The following is a 25,064-nucleotide window of genomic DNA, read 5'->3' on the forward strand; positions in this document are numbered from 1 at the left end:
CTTGAACAACTTTGTACATAATTAATTAATATTAATATATTTTTTATATTTAGATATTATGTGGGCAAGATATTCCCCCTTGGATTAACAGACTGGCATATTTCAGCAGTTGGGTCCCATTCTTGGAACGCTGCCTACCGAAAGAGTGGCTAATGCCGATGGCTCTTCAACACTCGCTCAGCTGTCGGCAAGATTCGACATGCTCGGAAGCATCCACATCGCCATTTTGAAATGTGAAAAACAATATTTCTGTGTATTATCAGTGAATTTTAACCTTTATTTCACAAACATTTTTCATCATTCTAAATAATCATTTGTTTGTCGAACTGATGTTTTACTAATATGATATTTTTAAATTTTTGAAAGTAGTAAATTAGCATTTTTTATTTAGATAATTTTTTATGCCAGGTAAATTTGTATAAATACCTTTTGAGATACTTAAAGACTGGCATGCATTTGGTTCCTTAAAATAGGTAATGAGTTTATAAAGAGTTGTTTAATTAATACAGGTACATGGATTAACTGGCAAAAGTATAAGAAGAGTACAATGTAGAACAAATTAATTGGCGAGGAACCGCAAAGTGGGCGACGCCTGGTGGCGAATTTGAAAAGCATCAACTCTAGGAAAACATTGACTTTGTCATTAATTGGTGTACATATTTGCGGTCAATTTATGTTGTTATTAACAATGATTTCGACTTAAAAAACTATTGCAGTGTTCCTCAGTAATTATTCCTATTATACTCTACGTAATGACGTAAACTAACCAACGCCAAATCACACGTTTTGTTAATTTAACGTTTGTATTAAACGTAGTATTTTTTATTGTTTAAGCGACTGCAAAATTAAATAATTAAATAAAATGTAGTGTATATTCTGTACATAGAATGTACATTGTTATGCAAAATATTCCGATCACCTCATAATTTCCAGAACACAATTATTATAAGATAAATTCACCTACTTAGTTTCCAGTTTTTATTTAACTAAAAATTGTTACCTGTTGGCCTAAAATAAATTGTAGTGTACCTATTAATTAAATTAAAAACAAAATTAAAAATTCTAAGATAGATTGTGATTATAGATAGCTGTGTGATTATCGGGGGGCCAGATTTTTTTATTAAAAAAAAGGTAAAAACAAATCAGTAGTTAGCATCAAATTTTAATGAATGCATACAGATGAAACATAATTTTGAGTCGTCTTTAACCTATAAGATGTCTTAGTGGCAAAACTTAGTGGTTACTTTGGCAAAACACTCGTGTAAATGATTTTAATTTAACGTTTTAGAACTGTGAGGTCAAATGACAAAATCAATTGTTTTTCTAGAGTTATCGTCCATCTTTGAAATTTTGAGCGCCCTCTGTCGGAATTTAATTTTGCGAATAAGACGTTTTTGGGTGCTTAACAGTTGGTTGATTGCCGACGGACAAAACTGCCTCCTTCGGCAACGCTGGCTACTCCGTGAGTCTTACTTCGATTATGTGATCTATACTCCGATAGGAGTAGCCGGCATCATCGAAGAAGGCCGGCACGCTCCCATCGGAGTAGTCGGCAATCAATCTTAATAAGTTTTTAACTGAACTTAACTATTTACTACAGCTCTGAAATATGCATTTAAAAAACTGGATTGGGCTAAAAGGGGAATAAATATTGATGGTGAATATCTGAGCCACTTGCGCTTTGCAGATGACATTGTCCCTATAGCAGAGAGTTTAAATGACGCTCACAAAATGAGGGAAGAACTAAAACAGGCGATAGAACAAGTAGGCCTGAACATAAACTTTCTCAAAAAACAAAATACATGACCAATTCAGTTCCAAGTGATGTTATGAGAGTAGATAGCACGAAGTATGGATAAAAAATGTTTACATTCACAATTCCCAAGGTATTTTATAAATGCAGTTCTTTGATTTCTCCCGTGTGTTGTTGGCTTTGGTTATGGAAACAAGAGATATGGGCGTTGGTTGTTTTAAATGTTGTTGCTATGATGTATTTATTTCCTATCCTCTTTAATTTTTTCTGACAAACCTGTTACATAATGATGTTTAAACGGAGTTTTTGGTGTTTTGTTGTTTTCCTTCTTCAATCTTGTGAAATTTCTAGTTTATAAATGACAACGAATGATCATTTTTTATTAGAATCTTTATTAGCAGATTTTTTTCCTGAAATCCATTTTTGATGGGACTGGAGTTTTTAACTTGAAACCGAAATTTCAACTTGTTTTAATTTTGTATTGACTACTTTAGAAGAACTCAGTTTACGTTTTGTATCTACAGTGCCAACAAGCTGTCTTTTGGAATTTGGAAAACATTTCACTATACATAAACATCTGTAATAGAGCTTTACTATATTAGTAAAAGTTGTCAGAGCACAAGCTCTGACTCGACAAATCAGCAATATTAGATACCATTTTGGAAAATCAAAAATAATATTTTGACTTTTAAGAGCATACAGTAGCGCGTCATCAATATAACTTCGAGAGATAGTATCTACCTTTACCTAGTAAAATCAATATTTTGACAATTATCTGATCAATTGACTCATAGGCGCGCTAAATAGAAGTAATAGAAAACAATTTTATTATTAGTAAATAAATATTTAAAAATAAACCAAAATGGGTGAAAATTTTAAGTTAACAGGTATTTGCACGAAATAATAATAATTAAATAATAAATAGTCATTTCGTTGTGAAGCGAAACAAGAGCCGTCTTATTTTATTTAGTTCACAGAGCGCCTAACGCACTCTAACTAGTTTCAACCCCTTTTTTTTTAAATATAATTTAAATGACCTTTTGCCATTTTTTAAACTATTGATAATATTTTTAGAATAAAAAATCCTCCTAAAACTTTATATACTCGCATTAGAATTCGAAATATTTTTACGTAAAATATACTTACCTACATATAACTAAAACTCACAATTAACAATAATCTATTTTTTCAAATAGGCCAACTTAGTTCTATCACCGAACAACCCGAAGGTGCACTTCAATAAATTTCATTGTTTAGCTGTGGGACAGATTCTGTGACCTTGCGCCATTTTATCGGTCCAAGTGGTCAGATCCGGCTTTGCTTAAATATATGTTGCAGCACCGGTGTTGATTTTTCAAATAAGTGTATCAAATAAAATTTATTTACTTTAAACTTATTTAACATATAATTTTAATTAAAAAATATATCGAGACCTAATAGCGATCTAATAAGAGCTTCTCTGTATTCTATGTATTTTATCTCTATTTCTGTATTTTTTTTGTACAAAAAATAGGAGTTCCAAGCTCTACAATAACAAAATGTATGTATAAGTACGTTTTCAACAATATTTTATATACAGGGTGTCCAAAAACTCTACCGACAAACGAAGACAGGAGATTCCTCAGATAAATTTAAGACATTTTAACCTAATTCTTCTAGTCCGAAAATGCTTCCTAAGAGGGCTAGAGCTCTTTAAATATGCCGTCTTGTAATTAGTTTTTCTTAAATAACTCCAGAACGCTCTCATTTAGAATCATGAGAATTGGTACGCATATTTATCTTTCAGAGATAAATCGATTACATTTATTGTGAACTTTTAGTACCGGTCATAGGCGTCAGTTTTGGGTAGGGCAACGGTTATTTTATCGGATAACTTTTATGTCTTTAACTTTTAAGCATTTTTGACACTGGATTATTAAATTATGAGGTATCCTAGTACTAAAAGGTACTCTTCCTTTAAGTCGGTAGAACACACGGTTTTCTAAAAAAATCGATTTTAAAATTTTTCGTTTCTTGAATTTCCAAAAAAAAATAAAAAAAAAAACAGTTAGAAAAACGAAAATTGTTACGTTTATTTATATTCCAGAGATGAATCGATTTCATTAATTGCGAATTTATAGTACCGGTCATATGCGTCCGTTTTGGGTAGGTCAAGAGTTATTTTATCGCATAACTTTTTTGCCTTTAATTTTTAAGAATTTGTGACTTTAGATTATTAAATAATGAGCTATTCTAGTACTAAAAGTTACTCTTGGTATAAGTTAGTAAAATACACTGTTTTTTTTTTGAAAACTTGCAGTTTTTTTTTCAAATTTAAAAGACGAAAAATTTTCAAATCGATTTTTCTAGAAAACGGCGTGTCCTACGGACTTAAATCAAGAGCACCTTTTAGTACTAGAATATCACACAGTATAATAATCCAATATCAAAAATGCTTAAAAGTTAAAGATAAAAAAGTTATGCGATAAAATAACCGTTGCCCTACCCATAACGGACGCCTATGACCGGTACTAGAAATTCACGATTAATGAAATCGATGCATCTTTAGAAGATAAATGTGTGTACCAATTGTTGTTTTTCTAAATACAAGGGTTCTGGAGGTATCTAAGAAAAACTAATTATAAGACGCCATCTTCAAAGAGCTCTAGCTCCCTTAGGAAGCATTTTCGGACTAGATGAATTGGGTTTAAATGTCTTAAAATTATATGAGGAGTCTCCTGTCTTCGTTTGTCGGTAGAGTTTCTGGACACCCTGTATACATAATATAGGTAAAGTTTTGTTCTGAAGCTATTTCCTTGTGGCATTTTTATAATCAACTATTTTCAATGATTGAATACAAGAATTATTTTGTATTTTAACAAGAACACCTGACTTGGGCGTCGAAACGTTAATAAAATCATTTTTTTGGTAAAATTGTGGCTTATTTCCCATTGAAAATAATATTAGGTAAAGTTTCATAGTTAATACCAAATTTTCAAGTACCTATCCATTTAAGTACATAAACATTTATAAAAACATTGTGAATTTAAAAATGCTTACCTTGATTCGTCTTTTGGAAAACGGAAAAAACTATAGCTGAAATTTGATACCGTGTTTTTACAGTTGATCGCTGCACAGATTAAATTCGAACTGCCTTTCTTTTTGTCCATATCCATAATTATTATTGCACAATGCACAAAAACAAAATCACCGAACAGAACAACACAAAATCAAAGTAACCCCGAAACAAGCGTGATCTGACAACAACAATCACAAATTGATCGTGTCAGCAGCGGACCTGTGGACCGAAAAAATGGCCGCCAGCCGTGCGCAAACCAGATGCGCGAACTCTTCCCGCCGAGTCGACTGTGCCTTCGGGTTGTTCGGTGGTTCTATTACACAAAAAAAAATATAACAAATTAACTATAAATAAACACTACTTTCCTATGAAACAACAATAACGAATTCTTAAAATGATACACTACTGCACTGAACAGATATCGATAAAGATCAGAAGGTAAGAGAAAATTTGACGCAGGTTTGTTAAAATGACAGTGACAGTCAGCCGTGTGATGGATGACCGAAGTTATCTTTAACGTAAAGTTATCCTGTAGTTAAGTTATAATCCTCGAATTGGTGTGATGTATCATATTTAACTTAACTACCTACTTGCGTTATTTCTTGACAGTTCTTGAATTATCTGATATATCAACTGTCACTTTATAACGTGACGTTAAACCTCAAGTTATGAGATAACTTTGTAGTTATGTAAGTATATGTAAGGTTACGTTCATCTTTTGACTTGTTTTTAGACAGAAATCAAGTGAATTTAGTAATAATTTAATAATTAATTATAGAAGGTTAATACAATTTTAAAAATTATACAAAAATCAAATCGAGAGATATAAGTTGAAATTTTATTTTAAGTACCTACTGAGCTTTCTATCCAGAGTTGCCAGATGATATTTTATAAATCCCCCACTCAGAAACTGAAATTCCCTCAAATTGAAGCTAAAATACCCCAAATTTAAATTTTTGTCGCATTTTAATAAATTAGTAGTCAATTGAAGAGAACAGTAAACCAAAATTATACTACTTATCAACGAGGGCTCTGACAATAATTAATAGTTCCTATCGTCTTCGATTATATGGGAGTATAATATACGTCACACTACAATTTCTGCTTAGAAAAATTTCCCTAGACGCTTTCAAATTACCCCAAAATTGTGGGAAAATACACCAATCTGGCAACCCTGTTTCTATCTACCGTTTGAAACACCACCGAACCCGAACAGATGTTCGGTCAATCCTGTAGCATGTTCCGAACAATTTCTCGCGCTCACTCCATTTTGTACTATTTCTACATAAGGTTCTCTTTGTTACGTCAAACTTTGTTCCTAAAATGTTATTTCTAATATAGCGTTGAAAAAATAACTATCTCATAACTGTGAAGAATACATCACACCCAATTTTACCTAAATAGTTATGGACATCGTTATACCTGAGAGTAATCTTAACTTTAACTCAAACGTTAAAGATAACTTTGGTCATCCATCACACGTCTGAATTTCTCTATGTTACGTAATTGGTTATACAGTGGAATCCCGATAAGTCGGCCTCCGATTACCCGGAAGTTCGGCTAACCCGGACCGATTTTCATCAGACAAAACAAAGATTTTTTCATTTTGACAGAGTTTTTTACCAAAAATAAACAATACTGTATACAATTGTACGTAATTTAGATGTATTGTGCATATATATTTCATGTTTTTGCAATTATAATGTGTCTTTGTTTATTATTTATATGTATTTTATTAATTTTACCATATTCTCCGGCTAATCCGGATTTTCGATAACCCGGATCGGCCGCGGTCCCGATTAATCCGACTTATCGAGGTTCCACTGTAATATGTTCGATTTCTTGTAAGAAATAAAAAATTTTAGTAGGTCCAAAATGACACAAAATCTAGGCCTGGGATAAAAAAATTTATTCGAAGAAAGTATATTAATTTGTTCTTCTTAATGGCGGTACAGGCTCCTTTTTGCAGTATTTTCTTTAGTTATAGAGTAATTTCCACATAATAAGATATTTCTAAAATTGGACTCTGTACCGCCATTCTTTATTATATTATGAATATGTGTGCCAAATATCTCGACAAAATATTCAAAATTACAGCCGCAATCTTGGACCGCGTTTGTTGCTACCTGTTGATCGCTACTGTATGCTCTCAACACAAATACATATCACATCACAATATACATATTTTTAGAACTATGTACAATATTGTGATTCAAATTCTTAATTTAACCCTTAACTACAGACATGGATGTTTCAGAACGTAGATTCTGACATGCGGTATGTGATACCGTTACCTATTCTGCTTTGTTTTCAATATGAATTCGTCTTATGTCAGTGTATTTGTTTTCTATATCAACTATGGAATAGTGCTCCAAATAAAATACACTTAATTTTTTCAAGAAAATTACGAACGCTTGCATAATATTAAATAAATGATGGAGGTTCTTACAAAATTATTTATAAACTAAATTACAAAAAGCTAGTATTGGTAATGGTAACTAAAAAATAGTAAAATAATGTTGAAAGCACTTGAAAAAGTAGAACAAGTGGATGAACTTGCTACCATACTAATGGCGAAAGATTACTGAATGAACTGCTTTTAACTATTAGAAACGTAAACAGTGACATGCGGTACGTGATACCGCAAGAAAACTACGTCAACGTAGCTCAAAGACTAAACCATACTACAACAGCTGCAGTTGGGAGCAGGTACAGGTACACACCACTTGAAGGTACACAGATGGTGTTCAAGGAATGTTTTATAAAACAAGTTTTACAACAAAATATATTTTCGGCGCGGTATGGCATACCGCATGTCACTGGTTAAACCATCTACATGAGTATTTTGAAGTATATTAACCGTGACCCTTTGTCCCTTTTGAAATGTATGTGTCTCTATTCGTTGGTTTCAGGTACATATTCTAGAGATAAGGCACCTTTTAGTACTTGTATTTTTCTAAGACGATGCAATACATTAACAGGGATTAACAAAAAACGTACATGTTTAAAAAAAACGTTAAAACATGTTTTCATATAAACGTACATTCCATGTCAAATCACTCAGGCAAAAAATTTTGGAACTCCGATTTGTCTGAAAATTGGTATATAGCTTCTGCGAGACGTAAAAATAAGATATTTAAGGTCAAAAAATCTTCTTCTTTTTTTCTCAAAATGTTATTTTATGCGATTTTACAGTGATTTCGTGTTTATTTAAACAAATTTGCATTTTCTGTCGTAAAGTATCAATGAAAAACATAATATTTTAATAGAAAGGACTCAAAAATGTCATTATATGGCATTATAACAAGTTATTTTGAATTAAAACAAGTTTTTGATCAAATTTTATAGTGTAAAAAACGTTAAAATACCGTTTTTTACATTTTCTTCCATTCCCAAAATACATCATCATCGATTTGGCTGAAAATTTGCCCACAGATAGCCAAAAAATAGGAGTTTTAAGTGGTTAGAAGGATTTGAATTATATTACAATACCAAAAAAGTTACATGCAGTAATATCAGACTCAAAAGTATATATTAGTCCAGTCGGGATAGCATTTGACCGTGAATGCCGAGCTGCCCAAAATTTTATTTTTCTGATCTTTAGGGGAGTTAATAGTAGCCTAAATTTAAAATCACGAATGAATTCCTCCGTTACGTTAGCAGCCATCTTTGATTTTAAAGGAGAACCATTTTTAACTTTTCGACAAAAATGGTAGGAACTGAAATTGTTCCAAATAAATCGTGTTTACAATTATTACAATTTCTTTTTAACAATTTTTGTCATGAGGTCGTTATTTTCGAGTTAATTTTACTTACAGTAGACGCCTATATTTTTGACTATATTATTGCATGTAACTTTTTTGGTATTGTAATATAATTCAAATCCTTCTCACCACTTAAAGTCCTATGTTTTGTCTATTTGTGGGCAAATTTTCAGCCAAATCGATTATGATGTATTTTGGGAATGGAGAAAAATGTAAAAAACGGTATTTTAACGTTTTCTACACTATAAAATTTGATCAAAAGCTTGTTTTGAATCAAAGTAACTTGTTATAATGCCATATAATGACATTTTTGAGTCCCTTCTATTAAAATATGTTTTCCATTGATACTTTACGATAGAAAATGCAAATTTGTATAAATAAACACCAAATCACTGTAAAATCGCATAAAATAACATTTTGAGAAAAAAAGAAGAAGATTTTTTGACCTTAAATATCTTATTTTTACGTCCCGCAGAAGCTATATACCAATTTTCAGACAAATCGGAGGTCCAAAATTTTTTTTGCTCCAAAATTGAGTGATTTGAAATGGAATGACCCTAAAACTTCATGTTTTTATTTTCTTATTATTGATTTATTTAGTCAGAATTTTCCAGTTTATTTATGTACAATTATTAATGAAATATGTACTCTATGATCGATTTGATGGGATTTTACTAGTGTATTTTTAAACTGTTGCATTTAATCGAAAATATTTTATAAATCTGTTATTAATTTGATAAAGTACATACATTAAAAGGTATTTATACAGTTATACCACTGATACGACCAATTATTCAAACTTCGCAAATAGAGCGATAATAGTTTTCTCGTATTTTTCAACGTTGCCTTATGGGTTCAGATGGTGTTTTCTATTGTCATTACCATTAATTCAAGAACATACAAAATCGTAAAATCTTATCACACCAATTATATATTATATACCTTATACCAGTCGCTCTTTTTGTATGTCCGCAATTACTTACATTTCATTAGGTTGATTTTTCCCCTAAAGATCGATCCTCGAAATATTCTTGTGAGTTTAGATATTTCGTATATGTTTAAAAAGTCTATAGGTGTCTATAAACTAAAAGGTAAACGCATTGTTTATATAGTAATAGTTGGTCAACGTAACGAGTAAATTTGTTTGATTCTAATTGAGACAGTCACCAAATGTCATCACCATTTCTGTCCGGGTTGCAATGTCACGCGTAACTAAGAATATTAAGAACAAGCTGAAAATGCGAGCATTATCATAACGAAAACTTTGTTTATTTACGTATGTATTTAAATTCATAATATGGAAAATTTCTATTATGAAAAGTTGTTTTGTATTAAATGCTATGTTTTAATATGCAATTATATCCTAATTTAAATATTGTGAACTATAAAGGTACTCTACTCTCGAGCGAAATTCATATTTTTTGACATACCTCGAATAAAATTGATAAAATTTGATATATGATGATTGGATCTTAGATTTTAGACCATGCAGATCTTTTTATGAAGAATAACTTTTCTTCGTAAAATTAATAATAAAAGAGTTAGGAATGAAAATGATATTGGTATTCGTAATTTAAGAAAAATTTTCAAATATTTTTTTTATCTTTAGAAGGATGTACAAGTAATTGCATATTAGAACATAGTTTTTAACTCCAAACAACTTTTTATAATAACACTTTTCAATATTGTGAAAAATAAAGACACTTTAATCTTGATCGAACTTCATATTTTTTGACATACCTCATATAATATAGATTTGATATCTAGTAAAAATAAATAAATACAAAATAAACAGTTTTCCTTGAAAATAGTGAAGTGTAATTTAACATTACATTAACATAAATAAATAAAATTTGTTTATCTGACATTTTAATTTTATGTTGACGTTTAGTTGCGTCAAACGAAAACAAAGTAGAGTTGACGTTTCTATGTCGGAAGAAAATGACAATTTAAAGGAGGCTTGTGACGTCACAATGACGACTTTGAGGTCGGATATCTCGAAGATGGTTAGAGATAGCGAAATGCCGTTTTCAGATTTGGATTCAGAAGACAAAACTACATAGGAATCCGTCGCTAGGTGGCCTCTAGGTATTTCAGGAGCGGCAACGCAATAACACACACACTTGCGAATTTATAAACGAAAAGTTTTCGTTGAAAATAAATATATGGAAGGATATAATTTAGAAATTGAATTAATGATGTCATGCTATTATATGTATAATGTATAGTAGTATAATATTAAGAAAAATAAATATATGGAAGAATATAATTTAGAAATTGAATTAATGATGTCATGCTATTATATGTATAATCATTGTTTAAGAAATAATCTATAGTAGTATGACATCATTAATTCACTTTCTAAATATATTCTTCAATTATATTTATTTTTCTTAATATGTATGCGAGTTGGGTGTGTTATGAATAGGATCGTATCCAACTTGGTGTCTATGCATTTTGGATTTATCGTAGTTACGCGTGACATTGCAACCCTGACAGAAATGGTGGTGACATTCTGGTGACTGTCTCAATTAGAATCAAACAAATTTGCTCGTTACGTTTACCAACTATTACAATATAAATATAGGATTCCTTAAAGACAATCGTAATAAAAGTCCGTATGAGGCTTAACAGTTTTAATTAATAAAATAGACAACTAAATTATGGATACTATTAAGTTGACTAAATGTAAAAGTGTTTGTGTAATTGCGACCAAAATTTTACGTGTTCTTACAAAAAGAAATGTATTTGGAAATAATTGCGTCTAATCAATATTATAACCGGCTTGTCATAATACCCGTCTTAAAGCGTCTCTTTAAGTTGCGTCTTTTTCGATTATCCCAAATAACACGTCCGTCGAGGTTCTGATGTTAAAATCGACTAACTGTATTGATTCCCACACTAACCAAAACCGCCTCCTTTCTTCCCCTCTTCATGCTTAAATCCGCAACTATTAAAATTCTACTGCAATAAATTTCGTTCCCTATTAGTAATAAAAATAGGGTTACCCAGTGGCGAATGTTATTCTTATGTCTTAAAGATTAAAAGTTAAAAGTAGTTCGCGCCGGTTGGGCTACCGTAGTAATCCCAATCCGTTCCACCCATCTGGGCCGACGTAGGTCCATATGTGTGAAACTCTTATTTCGTGCTCTTAATAATTATTAAGAAAAATTATATACAGGAGACTTAAAAATATAAGATAAAATATTTACAATTCTACATAAACAATGGTAAAGGTACGTTGCACCTTCGCAGATTGCTACGGTTGTCATAATTATTATTAGTTTTATCTATTAATTGTGATATAAAAGTATCTTAATAAAATTACCTAAGATATTTTTCGTTATAATTTTTTTTCAACATTGGAAAAACTCAGAGTACGGAAGAGAGTTTAGGACGAGGTGTTTTGTGATCATAAAAGCACGGAAATATCAGTTTTTCAATATAAGGTTTATGACATTTTGAATAATTGGTTGTTTGGAACTTTTTAAAACTGTTTTAGTTTTTTACTAGACTATTTATACAACTTTGATAGGTAAGCTGTATATTTGTTGGTAAGGATTTTTATATGGACATTAAATTGAATTTTCGATCAAATTGTATGTTACAACTTAGTGCCAAGTTAAAATAGTGTCTTGCATATTATAGCAAATAGTGAAGAGTTAAATATGTTACAAGATCTGGCAGCTATTTTAACAATTTTAAGTGCTACAGATTGTTTTATTACCTTAACATTGAACTGGTATCGGTGTAACACAGGTAGTTAATCTTAAAATGTTTTGAATTGAGTTCGTTAGGATTAAAATAGAAATAATTGAAATATTTAATTGCCTTAAATATGCTATTTTAATGTTTCTACTATTTTCTTAATTTCAATAAATCTAGACAGTTATTCATGTAATATCATGTAATATCCACAAAACTCTTCACCTTAGCTTTGGAAGTCGTCTTTAAATAACTGGAATGGGAAGACATGGGTATCAACGTAAACAGAACGAAACTCAATCACCTCAGATATTGCGATGATGTTGTTCTTATTACAACCAACCAAGAAGAACTAGCCACAATGCTGACTCAACTAGCATAAGCATCAGAGAAGATAGGATTAAAAATGAACATGATTAAAACAAAAATCATAAATACAAATGCCAGTAATAAATAACGTAAATATTGAGTATGTTGAGTAATATACATATACAGTGATGAGCGCGCTATTAACCGGCAAACTAGCTCAAAAGATGGAAAACATAATACATTGCGAAACAAAAAGAGATGAAACTAGTGGAGGTAGAAATTATTGTTATAAACGTATTAATTAACATTACATTACATAGTTTCCCACCTTTAGACGTATCAGAGGAGTATGAAACTGTCATTGTGACAGTAGAATTTTATAAAATACTCCTGTCACAGACGTCTAAAGGTGGGAAACTATGTAATGTAATGTTAATTAATACGTTTATAACAATAATTTACACCTCCAGTAGTTTCATCTTTTTTTGTTTCGCAATGTATTATGTTTTCCATCTTTTGAGCTATTTTGCCGGTTGTTAGTGCGCTCATCACTGTATACCTGGGTCAAATAATCAAAGCTAATAAAGAGAACCAAACAATTGAAGTACAGAGAAGAATTAAATTGGCGTGGGCAGTGTTTGGAAAGTTAAGCTGGATACTAAAAAGCACAAAGATACAACAGTACCTAAAAACCCGTGTATTGGATTAGTGCATCCTTCCTGATCTGACGTATGGCTCAGAAACATGGACATTAACAAATTCCAACATAAACAAAATAAAAATATCTCAAAGAAAATGGAAAGATCGATGTTGGGAATAAAACTGCAAGACGGAAAATCAAACACATGGATAAGAGAGAAAACAAAAGCAAAAAAGTTAACAGAACATATAACAGGGTTAAGTGGAGATTTGCGAGACAGGAAGATAAAATATGGAATGCTGAAATACAAAACTGGAGACCGTGGACTTAAGATGCGATGGAAGGATGATGTTGTAAAAGCTGCAGGAACTCACAAGAAAAGCGCAGCCAAGGACAGACAGATATGGAAAAATTTGGGGAAGGCGTATGTCCAAAGTTGGATAGAAATGAGCTAAAGAAGAAGAAGAAGAAGACAGTTACTGCATCTGTCTCTAGTGGTATTTTAATTATGTAAACTTTTCTACTTATAACTTATCTGTCGGCCCATTTGACAGTAATTAAATTTTTGCCGTCGAAATAATAGTCCTGTGTGCCCCTGTCATCTCTTTACCATTATTTTGTTTGATTCAACTGGACGATGATCAGTGCGATTTTATCTGAAAATACCAGTGGCGCGATATCCTAAAAACAGTTGCCCTGATATCCGCGATATCCTAAAAATATATTTAATATCTATTGGGATATTCTACTAGAAGTAACATCGTTCCACTGCACAACAATAAAGTACTTCTTTAGAAATTGAAACAATATCTGTAACTGTCAAGATTTTGCTAAAAATCTCTAATTTCTAAGTTTTCCTTGCTTGACAATTGTTCTCCATTCTTTATGGTTTTTAGTTTTTCCTCTCCAATTTCTACTTCATCTAACCATCTCCTTCTTCGTCGACCTACCCTCCTTTTGTCATCCATCTCTGGATCTTCTAATATTTTTGGTATTTTTTCTCTTTCATTCCTTCTAAATGCATCAACCGAGTCTTGATGCTTTTTCTATTTCTGATAACGCAGGCCCTTTAAAACGACTCATGATTTCGGCATTGGCTCTTTTTCTGTATACCACCCCTCTTTTACACCTCCAAAAATTCTCAATATTTTCGTTTCCCATGCATTTATTTTTTCTTCTTCTGTTTAGTTTATCACCCATCAAGTGCTTACGGAAGAACTTTTCAGTATTAATTAATAATATATTAATTTCTAATAATAATTAGTATTTAGCAGATTTTCTCGGTTTGCCTCAATGTAAAAATCTGTGACTGATCTTTTTTTTTTCGAAAACCTCATTGATACCTACTCTCCTATAATTTTTAGTATAAGTTTTCGTATAAGTTTTCGTATTCTAAAGAGACTGTAAGATCTTATTCCTTCGACCAGTAATCTTTTTGACAACCAGGAAACTTAAGGAACCCAACGGATATTTTTAAATCATCAATTTAAATGTTGACACCTGACTTGTTTTGTCACCGACAAACATATTTATTCTTTTCCTCAGTTGTTAGCTTGAGCAACAAACAAGTGTAAGACAAGTTTTTAAATCTACTTTATCATCTAGTCTAGTACAGTGAAAGAAGACAAAGCCAAAAGCTCTTCTGCAAACTCTTGCCCGTTGTGGGCCTTTCTTATTACAAATTTACATGTTTAAGGAAAATTAACTATTTTAATTATTTCTATTTATAGTCCAGGGCGCATCTGTAAAAATCTGAGTACATTTGTATGTTGAGAGGTTGGGATTTTGAGAAAATAATTTTGCAATCCAGCTTTCGCAAAAAATACAATTTTTCAAAATTTTGCAGGACTGAAAATATAGCAGATAGCAAGTTGAATTTTTTTTTATATAATATATGAAATATAATTTTATTTGCAATTTTCAAAATTAAAATCGGTTAATTAGCACGGCGTCAGGAATTTTTTTAAATAAACATTAATTTTTAGTGCTACGCGCAGGACAGCGGATACGTATGCTCCGATTGGGCAATCAAATGACCTGTCAAAAATGATCGAATATTGCGGCTGTGGACAAACAAATGTGTTATTGTTAATAATTGTTAAGGTGGGGTTTTAGTTTTTATTCTTTGAGAACAGAGACGTAATAAGTAAGTTTATTACTTGTAGTGACTTTTTAAATAGTTTTACTGTTTAAATGTACCCAATTAGACATGCGAACTGAAGGTTTTAAAGTTTTTGACAGTTAGTCATAATATTTGCTTATTGTCTTAATTAATCAAATTAGTTTGATTTTTGTGGAATTAAAATATTAAAATACAACAAAATATAGATTAAGAAAATAATATTTTAGATAAAGATTGGTAGAAATTTTATTGCAAATCAAATTGTATAAATCGAACATTTTACATTTTCCAAATATGTAGAATATATAATTTTCCAATACAATACTAAAATATTTACACATAAGTACCTGTTGCTTTTAAAAACTATTTAAAAAGTCCCTACAAGTATAAACTTACTTTTGTCTCTGCTCTCACAACAATAAAAACTAAAACACCTAACAATTATTAACAATACATTTGTTTGTCCACAGCCGCAATATTCGATACTTTTTGACAGGTCATTGGAATGCCCAATCAGAGCAAACGTATCCGCTGTCCTGCGCGTAACACCAAAAATTAATGTTTATTTATAAAAATTCCTGACGCAGTGCTAATTAACCGATTTTAATTTTGAAAATTGCAAATGAAAGATACAGTATTCTTCTATATGTAAAAAAAATTAACTTGCTATCTGGTTTATTTTCAGTCCTGCAAATTTTTTTTGCAAAAGCTGGATTGCAAAATTATTTTCTCAAAATCTGTTAAACCGATCGTAATTAAATTTACAGTATTGTTTTATTGTATCTTAAAGTTTTTCTGGATGAAATATGAAAGTTCCAAGCGTAGCATAAATGGTTGAAAAAAAGTAAAATGCGAATACTTGTTTTTTATGGTATGTAAGGTATGGTATGCAATTATTGCTATTTTGCAACAAGGATGACAATTTTTAAAAATTTTAACCAATCCTATCTTGTAGGAGATTTGATTACGCAACTTTTCTCGGAAATGAATATGTACTTTTAAAGTTATAATCAAAAAACGAAGAAAAAGATCTAATTTTTTTCCTTTTTTGACATTTTGATTATTTAAACAATATTCCGGACCTTTTTGAGTGGGAGGATAATCCAATTATTATTATATGAGTTATTTCCAAGCAGTTTCTGCAAAAAAGTATGAGGCACCTCTCAACATCCATCTCAAAACAGATGCGCCCTAAACTATTATGAATGAGTGTACCATATCGCCTTTGTTCGAGTACCTGTAATTAAGGAAAGCATTAGACACTGCCGTTCTTATTTTAGTTTGGACGTTTTATTGAAACCTTATGAAATCAGTGCAAATTTGAATTGTTTTATTTTATTTTTCGATTGATATTCAATTATGCCTTCGGAACTGATAAATAATTTTTAAGGCCTAATTTGAATGTTGCTTAGTATTAGAATTATATGTATATAAAAGTCTAGTCTTAACATTTTCTTTTGTAGTTTTCATATTTCATTTTATTTTAAATATATCATTTAAATAAAAGTTAAATTTGTTATGGTGTTCCATTTTTAAATCTACCATTGATTTGTGTATACCTCTGGAGAGAACAACTCAATAAACCGAATCAGGTTAAAAGTCACAATGAAAGTTGTCTTTCTGAGTGGTGTTAGTTGAACTAAGTAGGACGCACTGCTTAACCTCCGTTGGAACGATTGACATTACACATTCTTCTATTCCACCAACCCGTCTGGCCAGCCTGGTGGGAGTAGGCAAAACCTCTAAAAAAACCAAAAAAATGTCTATTTCAACAGAGACATCGAAGGTATCCCAGGTGGGTTTTATTCCACACTCCCATATAGCAACTTATAACATCCGTTACATGGCAAAAGATGAAAAACTCTACGAACTAGAAGAGGAATTGGGGAACAGGAATTGGGATACATTGGACTATCAGACGTTAAAAGAAGAGGAGAAGATACTAAAATAAGAATAATGGAAGATTTTAAAGCAAAAATTAGAAGGAAGATTGAAGACTCTGAAAACAAGATTGACAATTTTTCGGATACGGCACAAGAAACATAAGAGGAGAAAAACTTATGGAATTCCTGGAACAAGAAGAAAACATGTATGCTATAACTACCTTATACAAAAAAAGTGCACAACGGAACTACCAAAAATGAAATAGACTATTGTTCTAAAAAAAGAATAGAATATTTGAAGACGTCACACAGTGGCGTAGCTAGTCCCACAGGGGCCCCATATCAAAGTTTGTCGCGGGGCCCTTTTCCACCACTGATATGGCATAATGCTAAAAAAATGTTCAACAAAAGAAGCAAAAACGCTTGCATAGAATATAATAGAAAATTTTCAGTGAGAATAAAGCATATTTAATATGCTTTATTGTCACCTAAAATTTTACCATTATATGGACAAAGAGTAGGAAAAGAAACAATAACAAATACAGTTTACTGAAATTACATAAATCGTCAATATTACGAAAAAAAAAAGATAATGAAATAAAACAAAACAATACAGTGTGTTTCATTAATAATTGGAAATATTTTAACTGTAGATTAAGGTTTGTATAGCATGTATAGGTGTGTGTAGCTCAAAATATTAAGGTTTAACTCAAATCACCTACTCCAAAAATGCTTCCCAATGGAGCTGGAGTTCTTTGAAGATGGTGTCTTTTAATTAGTTTTTTGTAAATACCTCTAGAACACTTCTATTTAGAAAAATGAAAACTGGTACGTCTATTTATCGTCTAGAGATAAATAGATTTCATAAATTGCGCATTTCTAGTACCGGTCATATACGTCCACTTTGGGTAGGGCAACGGTTATTTTATCGCACAACTTTTTTGTCTTTAACTTTAAAGAATTCTTGCCACTAGATTATTAAATTGTGAGGTATTCTAGTGCTAAAAGTTACTCTAAGTCAGTAGGATACACCGTTTTCTAGAAAAATCGATTTAAAAATTTTTATTTTTTTTGAATTTGAATAAAATTTGAAAAAAATTTAAAAAAACGTGTATTTTACCGACTTAAAGCATGAGTAACTTTTATTACTAGAATACCTCATAATTTACTAATATAGTGTCAAAATGCTTCAAAATTAAAGACGCAAAGAATAATGCGATAAAATAACCGTTGACCTACCCAAAACGGAAGCATATGACGGTACTATAATGCGCAATTGATTAAACCTATTCATCTCTGAAATAAACGTACCAGTTTTCGTTTTTGTTTTCATAGTTTTTTTTTTGAAAATTTTTCTCAAATTGAAAAAAAAAAAATAAATTTTAAATCGATATTTCTTGAAAACGGTGTGTCCGACTTAAAGTAAGAGTACCTTTTATTACTAGAATACCTCACAATGTAATCATTCAGTGTCAAAAAGGCTTAAAAGTTAAAGTTAAAGACAAAAAAGTTATGCGATAAAATAACCGTTGCCCTACCCAAGACGGACGCCTATGATAGGTACTAGAAATTCGCAATTTATGGAGTCGATTTATCTATGGAAGATAAATAGCCGTACCAGTTTTCATTTCTCTAAACAGTAGCGTTCTGGAGGTATTTAAAAAAACTAATTACACGGCGATTTCTTCAAACAGCTCTAGCTTCTTTAGGAAGCATTTTCGGACTAGGTACTTTGGATTAAATCTTAATATTTTGAGCCCAGGAATCTACAGTTAAATTATTTCCAAATATTAATGAAACACCCTGTATATTACAAAATTTACATAAATTGCAAATTGCATAATACAATTTTGGGAACTAATAAGTTTTTCGTATAACACCCAAATATAGATAATAATAATAAACCTAATAAACTCTAATAAACCAAAGTTGAAAAATAGATTTGAATTATTGATACTCATTGTTTTAAAACAGATTCAGTTTTTTCAAGCCAAGAGTGAATGGACATTGAAAATGACAAAATGAGCGTAAACAAAGAAGCTCTGTTCTTTAACGGCGAGCAACCGACAAATAGATATACCTAAAGACAATTTATCGATAAAGAACATATTACACGGAAATATACGCAAACAATATAAAGTGTTTCAATGTTTCATACATTATACAATGTATCACACACAGCCAACGGTGAATAGACAATAAAAAGTAGCTTGAAAACAAAAAAGCTCTGTTATTATACAACGGCGAGAGGTAGAAAATAGATAGGTACCTGTACATAAATATAGTTTATATATAGATAAAAAATCAATTCAAAAATCAATCAGTTTTAATAGTGAAATAATTGTAGAATATTTTGTTCAATTTTTTGAATGGAATTTTGTTTCGATATGCCGCGCTGGGGCCCCTGAAAGTCGGGGACCCCGTATAATTGATACGGCGGTAGCTACGCCTCTGACGTCACAATAAACAACGTAACAAATGGTAGTGACCATTGTAGTTAGGACGAAATTAATATTAATATGAAAGAAGAAAGGAAAAGGATCTTTTAAAAAACAACGCGGATAGAGTCCTTCAAAGCAAGAACAAATGGAGAAGAATTCCGGTTTTAGCGAGTAAGTTCAATTCAGATTAACAAAAACCTAAATAAAAACCCTCTCGAAGCGGGATTAAAGGTCACAAAGAAATAAAGAACTAAAGAAGACAAAATAAGCAACGAAACTAAACAAAACTAATGAAGGAAAGAAGACAACTGCTAGCGGAAAACGAAGGCCATTCTCAAGAATCCATAGAACTAAATAAAACAATTAGAAAAAAAGTAAAATGTGACATAAAAAATGAAACGAGAACTAGAGCAAGTTATTGAAAACCATAGAGGCTTAAAATGAAGACCAACACTTCTGGGTGTTCTGAAAATTATCTTTTTCTTTTATATAGGCAGTACTGCCTGTTTTTCTTCACGGTGCCTTTTATTCTGCCCCTAAATTTAGTGTCCTATACTTCTTTTGCCTAACGGTGACTTGTCCCTGGCTATTCTTACTATCCTTGATTCACACATTCTGCTTATGTGTTGATTCCACTTTTCTGTTCTTTATCCAGGTATTTATATTGTCTACCCCACATATGCGTTTGATCTTCTTACTTCTTATCCTATCTTGTATTGCTTTTCCAGCAATCCTTCTTAAGAGCAAAAACAGACGGACCACTCTGCAGCGCTACGCTGTGGATCCACAAAGTGGCTGAAACCGACGATTTTTTGTAATAACCAATGATACAAACCAAAGACGTATGACGTAGATATATTAATATTATGTGACACATGACAGAAGCTCGAAACAAATGACAATCGATGAAAAGCCCCCCAGATAGCAATATAAACTTGTTTCAAGCTTGCAACAAGTTTGATACATCAAACATGAAAGCTTGCTGCAGGTTTGCCATGGCAATTTTGCAAGCTTGCAGCAAGTTTAAATCAAACTTGCTAGTTGGTGTGTGACAAACTTGCATGAAGTTTGTTTTTTCAAACTTGATACAAACTTGATATAATAAACTTGCTGAAGGTTTGTTTTTGTTTTGTTGCATGAAGTTTGTATTTTCAAACTTGATACAAACTTACTTAAGGTTTGTTTTGACATACTAGCCACAATTTGAATAAAACAATGTGAATAAAAAATACAATACCATTTTATATAACTATTTATTCAGTAATCACTCAACTAAAATACAATCTATTGTCTAAAATTATTTATTGGAACTTACATTAAACCCGCTAGCTTCAGATTCCGATGCTCAGTTTTATCTTTGTCTCAGCTCTGAAACAAATAAAAGAAATTGTTATAAAGTCTTGCTGTGTGAACAGAATTAATATTTGCTATTAAAAGAGACAAAAACATGTTAAAGTAACAATTTTACAATAAAACCTAAAAGTTGTTTATAAATAATAATTCTTCTTCTTCTTCTTCCTTTATTGGGTTATATCCCTCGGGATATAAATAATAATTATAATATGTTTATTTTGGATAGTATGTATGTAAATACAGTTTTGAAGCTACGAACGAAAGACATAAAAAAACTTACCTAATCACCACAAGCAGGTGGGTCTATGAAAAACTGAAGAAAACAAGCTTCAGCTTAGTAATTAAAGTAATAGTCTCGGATAATTGTACGGTAAATGTTGTAAAAAAATCAAAGAAAAATATCATTATAGGATAGGATATACCTAACCCCTAACCACAAATTATCACCGCTTCTTGGCAGGATGGCAGGGTTACTTTTCCCGTGTTGCCAGCTGTCGAGTAAGCTTTTTCCCTCAACGTACCTTAAAAATTCCCACTTTTATGATAAAATTCCCTCCTATGCTCCTATTTAAAAAATCTGTGAAAATATGTTGAATTATTTTTAAATATTTTGATTTTTATAAATATTTTACAATTTGGACTGGAGCAAAGATTCCCTTATAAGTTAACTTTTTCCCTTTTATGTTGAAAATTCTCGTAGAAAGGGAAATTTACCACAGGTGGCAACACTCTCGTTTTCGTGGGCATGACATCAGTCAGGGCAAAGAATACTCCATCCAACGTCAGGGTAACGAACGAAACCGAACCGAACCGACCGTAACGTGTAATAGATGGCACGCGTGACATGGCTTTGCAACTGTACGCTTGCAGCAAAGTTGCTACAAACTTGAATCATCATCTTTGTCATAACAATATTGCAGCAAACTTGACACAAACTTGCCTCGTCATATTTGACGCAGAAATTTAAAATCAAAGAAGAATCAAACTTGCCACAAGTTTACATGCTATCTGGGCGCCTATTCTCGCACGATCGTTTCTCGTATCCCCTCCAAGTACTTGCACACCGCGAATACGACTAACACAACTTTTTAGCTCTATACCTAATGGTCATTTTTCATCACAATGGAAATCGGTCCAGATAAAAATGATACTAAAGCCAGGAAAAGAACCAAAAAAAGTACAGTCCTTTCCAATGGTTTCCAAAGTTTTTGAAAAGCTGATACTTCTAGGCTAATGCCTATACCAGAAAATAAAAACTACTACTGCCACACAAATGTGGGTTCATAAAACAACATTCAACAATACAACAGGTACATAGAGCATAGAGTTGTAGAGAATCAATGAAGACTTTGAAAATAATATTTATCGGCGGTATTGAGATAGCCAGGCATTTGATAAAATCTGGCATAAAGATCTCGTATGTAAACTAAAACCGAATTTACCAACAAATTACTATATAGTCTTAAAGTCCTCTATTACTATTACCAATAGAAACTTCCAGGTAAAGTCTGAGAATGAATACACAAACACAACAAATTCTCGCTGTGGTGCCTCAAAGAAGCGTCCCATATTATTATACTTTATATTCATTTCAGATCTACCGACCGATACAAATATCATCACAGCTACATTTGCCGATGATACGGCGATATTATTATCTAATAAAAATCCCAAAATAGCCTCAGAACTCCTTCAAAATATCTTAAATAAAATGCAACAATGGGTGAAAAAATAGAGAGTCAAAGTAAATGAAAATAAAATACCACACCTAACATTTACCACGCGTAGGGAAACATGTCCAACTGTATACTTAAACGATAAAGGTATCCCACAAAAGAATAAAGTCAAATATGTACTATACTATGGCAGTGTGTATAGTGTATACACATACAGGGTGTCCCAGACTAACTTATCCAGGCTATATCTCTTAAACTAATAGAGATTTTCGAACGGGACAAAAACTGGTCCATTTTGTTTGTAATACACTTTAATAAGGCGTAGAAAAAATCATCCCCTAAATATTGATCCCTTATTTTCAACCCCTAACTTTATATTTTTTACTAGCACCCTGTACATTTTTTTATAGTTTTGGATGTGGTCTTCTATCGTCTATTCAACAGATTTTTTAAAAATAAAATCGGTTCGTAAGTAATCAAGAAAATATCAGTTTATTTTTGTTAATTATGTTTCCCAGACTAATTTATCCATGCTATAATATTTCTTAAACGAATAGAGATTTTCGAATGGGACAAAAACTGATCTATTTCATTTGTAATACACTTACACGGCGTAGAAAAATCCATCCCATCCCCTAAATATCCATCCCTTAGTTACAACCCATAACTTTATTTTTTTTAATAGCACCCTGTACATTTTTTTTATAGTTTTGTATTTGGTCTTTTATTGTCTATTCAACAGATTTTTTAAAAATAAAATTATTTCGTTTTACAAAACTATAAAAAAATGTGCAGGGTGCTATAAACATTAAAGCTAGGGGTTGTAACTAAGGGATGAATATTTAGGGGATGGTATGATTTTTTCTACGCCTTATTAAAGTGTATTACAAATGGAATAGATCAGTTTTTGTCCCATTCGAAAATCTCTATTCGTTCAAGAAATATAGCCTGGATAAATTAGTCTGGGACACATAATTTACAAAAATAAACCGATATTTTCTTGATTACTCACAAACTGATTTTATCTTTAAAGAATATGTTCAATAGACGACAGAAGACCACATCCAAAACTATAAAAAGATGTACAGGCTGCTATTAAAAAAATTATCTAAAGTTAGGGGTTGTAACTAAGGGATGAATATTTAGGCGATGATTTTTTTACGCCATATTAAAGTGTCTTACAAATGTAATAGATCAGTTTTTGTCCCATTCGAAAATCTCTATTGGTTTAAAAGAGATATAGCCTGGATAAATTAGTCTGGGACACCCTGTATAGGTATTTTGACAGTAGATTAAACTGGATGATATAACTCCTGTAAGTATAACAATACGTTTACATTGTGTGAATTTAATAATCACATCATACATGCAAATTTTTACGAGTAGACGTTATTATTTTATCCTATCAATCAAATGCATTTATCTCTCTTTTAATCAATAGAAACCGGTAATTAAGCGATCTGGAGCGATTAAGATTGATTACCTTTTTGAAAAGAAAAATGAAATATTTTCTATTCTATTCGCAACTTTGGATATGAATTCCTCATTTTCCAATATTTGATTATTGAATCTGGGATCTATAAAACGTTACCGTTGTTGGTATGAATACGGAGGTCCTCTTAAACTATCATCAATCATTGTCAAACTAAAATTCATCTCTGTCGGTTTCAGAGGTTTTAAGCTATTTTCACTCTTTTACATGGCCGTTACCTTTCTGGGAATATAAATCCTTTCGATTTATGCTGACGTGTCTGTTTCGTTGCGCTAGGAATAAAATTTTTAATAATAAATCACATTAAATTCAAATAATAAATATATTTAACTGACATTATTGTAAATAATTGGAAAAAAGGTGGATAACCCCAATAGACAAAAAGGGTAGAAAGGAAGACTGCGAGAACTATCGCTGTATTACTGTAATCAGCACCTTTGAAAACCAGGAAAAATTTTGAAAACTCCAACAGAAAATGAATATGCACCTTAGAGATCGAATAACAAGCAGGATTCCGAGCAGGAAGATCGACCACATCTTCACTCTCAACCAACTCAACGAAAAAAAAAAGTAGCCAGAGACAGAGAAATACATCTATTATTCGTCGATCTAACTAAGGCATATATATGATACGTACCACTGTGTAAATTATGAAAAGTTATGGAAATATCCCCTAATAATATAACTTTAAATAAAAGTAGTGCAAAAAATTTGTTAACAACACCCAATCAAACATAAAAATTAACAACAAATTATTATCCAATAGCTTCATGGTGAATATCGGACTACGACAGGGATACATCTTATCGCCAACACTGTTTAAAATCTCTATAAATGAGGTCTTGAATTGAATAAATGGCGGAAATCA

General features: G+C 31.4%; 1 protein-coding gene across 1 annotated transcript in view; it reads left to right on the top strand.

Moving 5' to 3' along the window:
• Positions 1 to 16,868, top strand: part of LOC114349375 (deubiquitinase DESI2) — a 64,000-nt gene extending 47,132 nt beyond the window's left edge. The window contains exon 5 of the mRNA XM_050648113.1: positions 54 to 16,868. Within this exon, the coding sequence (XP_050504070.1) occupies positions 54 to 230 (177 nt within the window). The 3' untranslated portion in view covers positions 231 to 16,868. The remainder of the gene's footprint in view (positions 1 to 53) is intronic.
• Positions 16,869 to 25,064: the final 8,196 nt, after the last annotated feature.

Source organism: Diabrotica virgifera, chromosome 4 (genome assembly GCF_917563875.1).
Source record: "Diabrotica virgifera virgifera chromosome 4, PGI_DIABVI_V3a".
NCBI classification, from domain to species: domain Eukaryota; kingdom Metazoa; phylum Arthropoda; class Insecta; order Coleoptera; family Chrysomelidae; genus Diabrotica; species Diabrotica virgifera.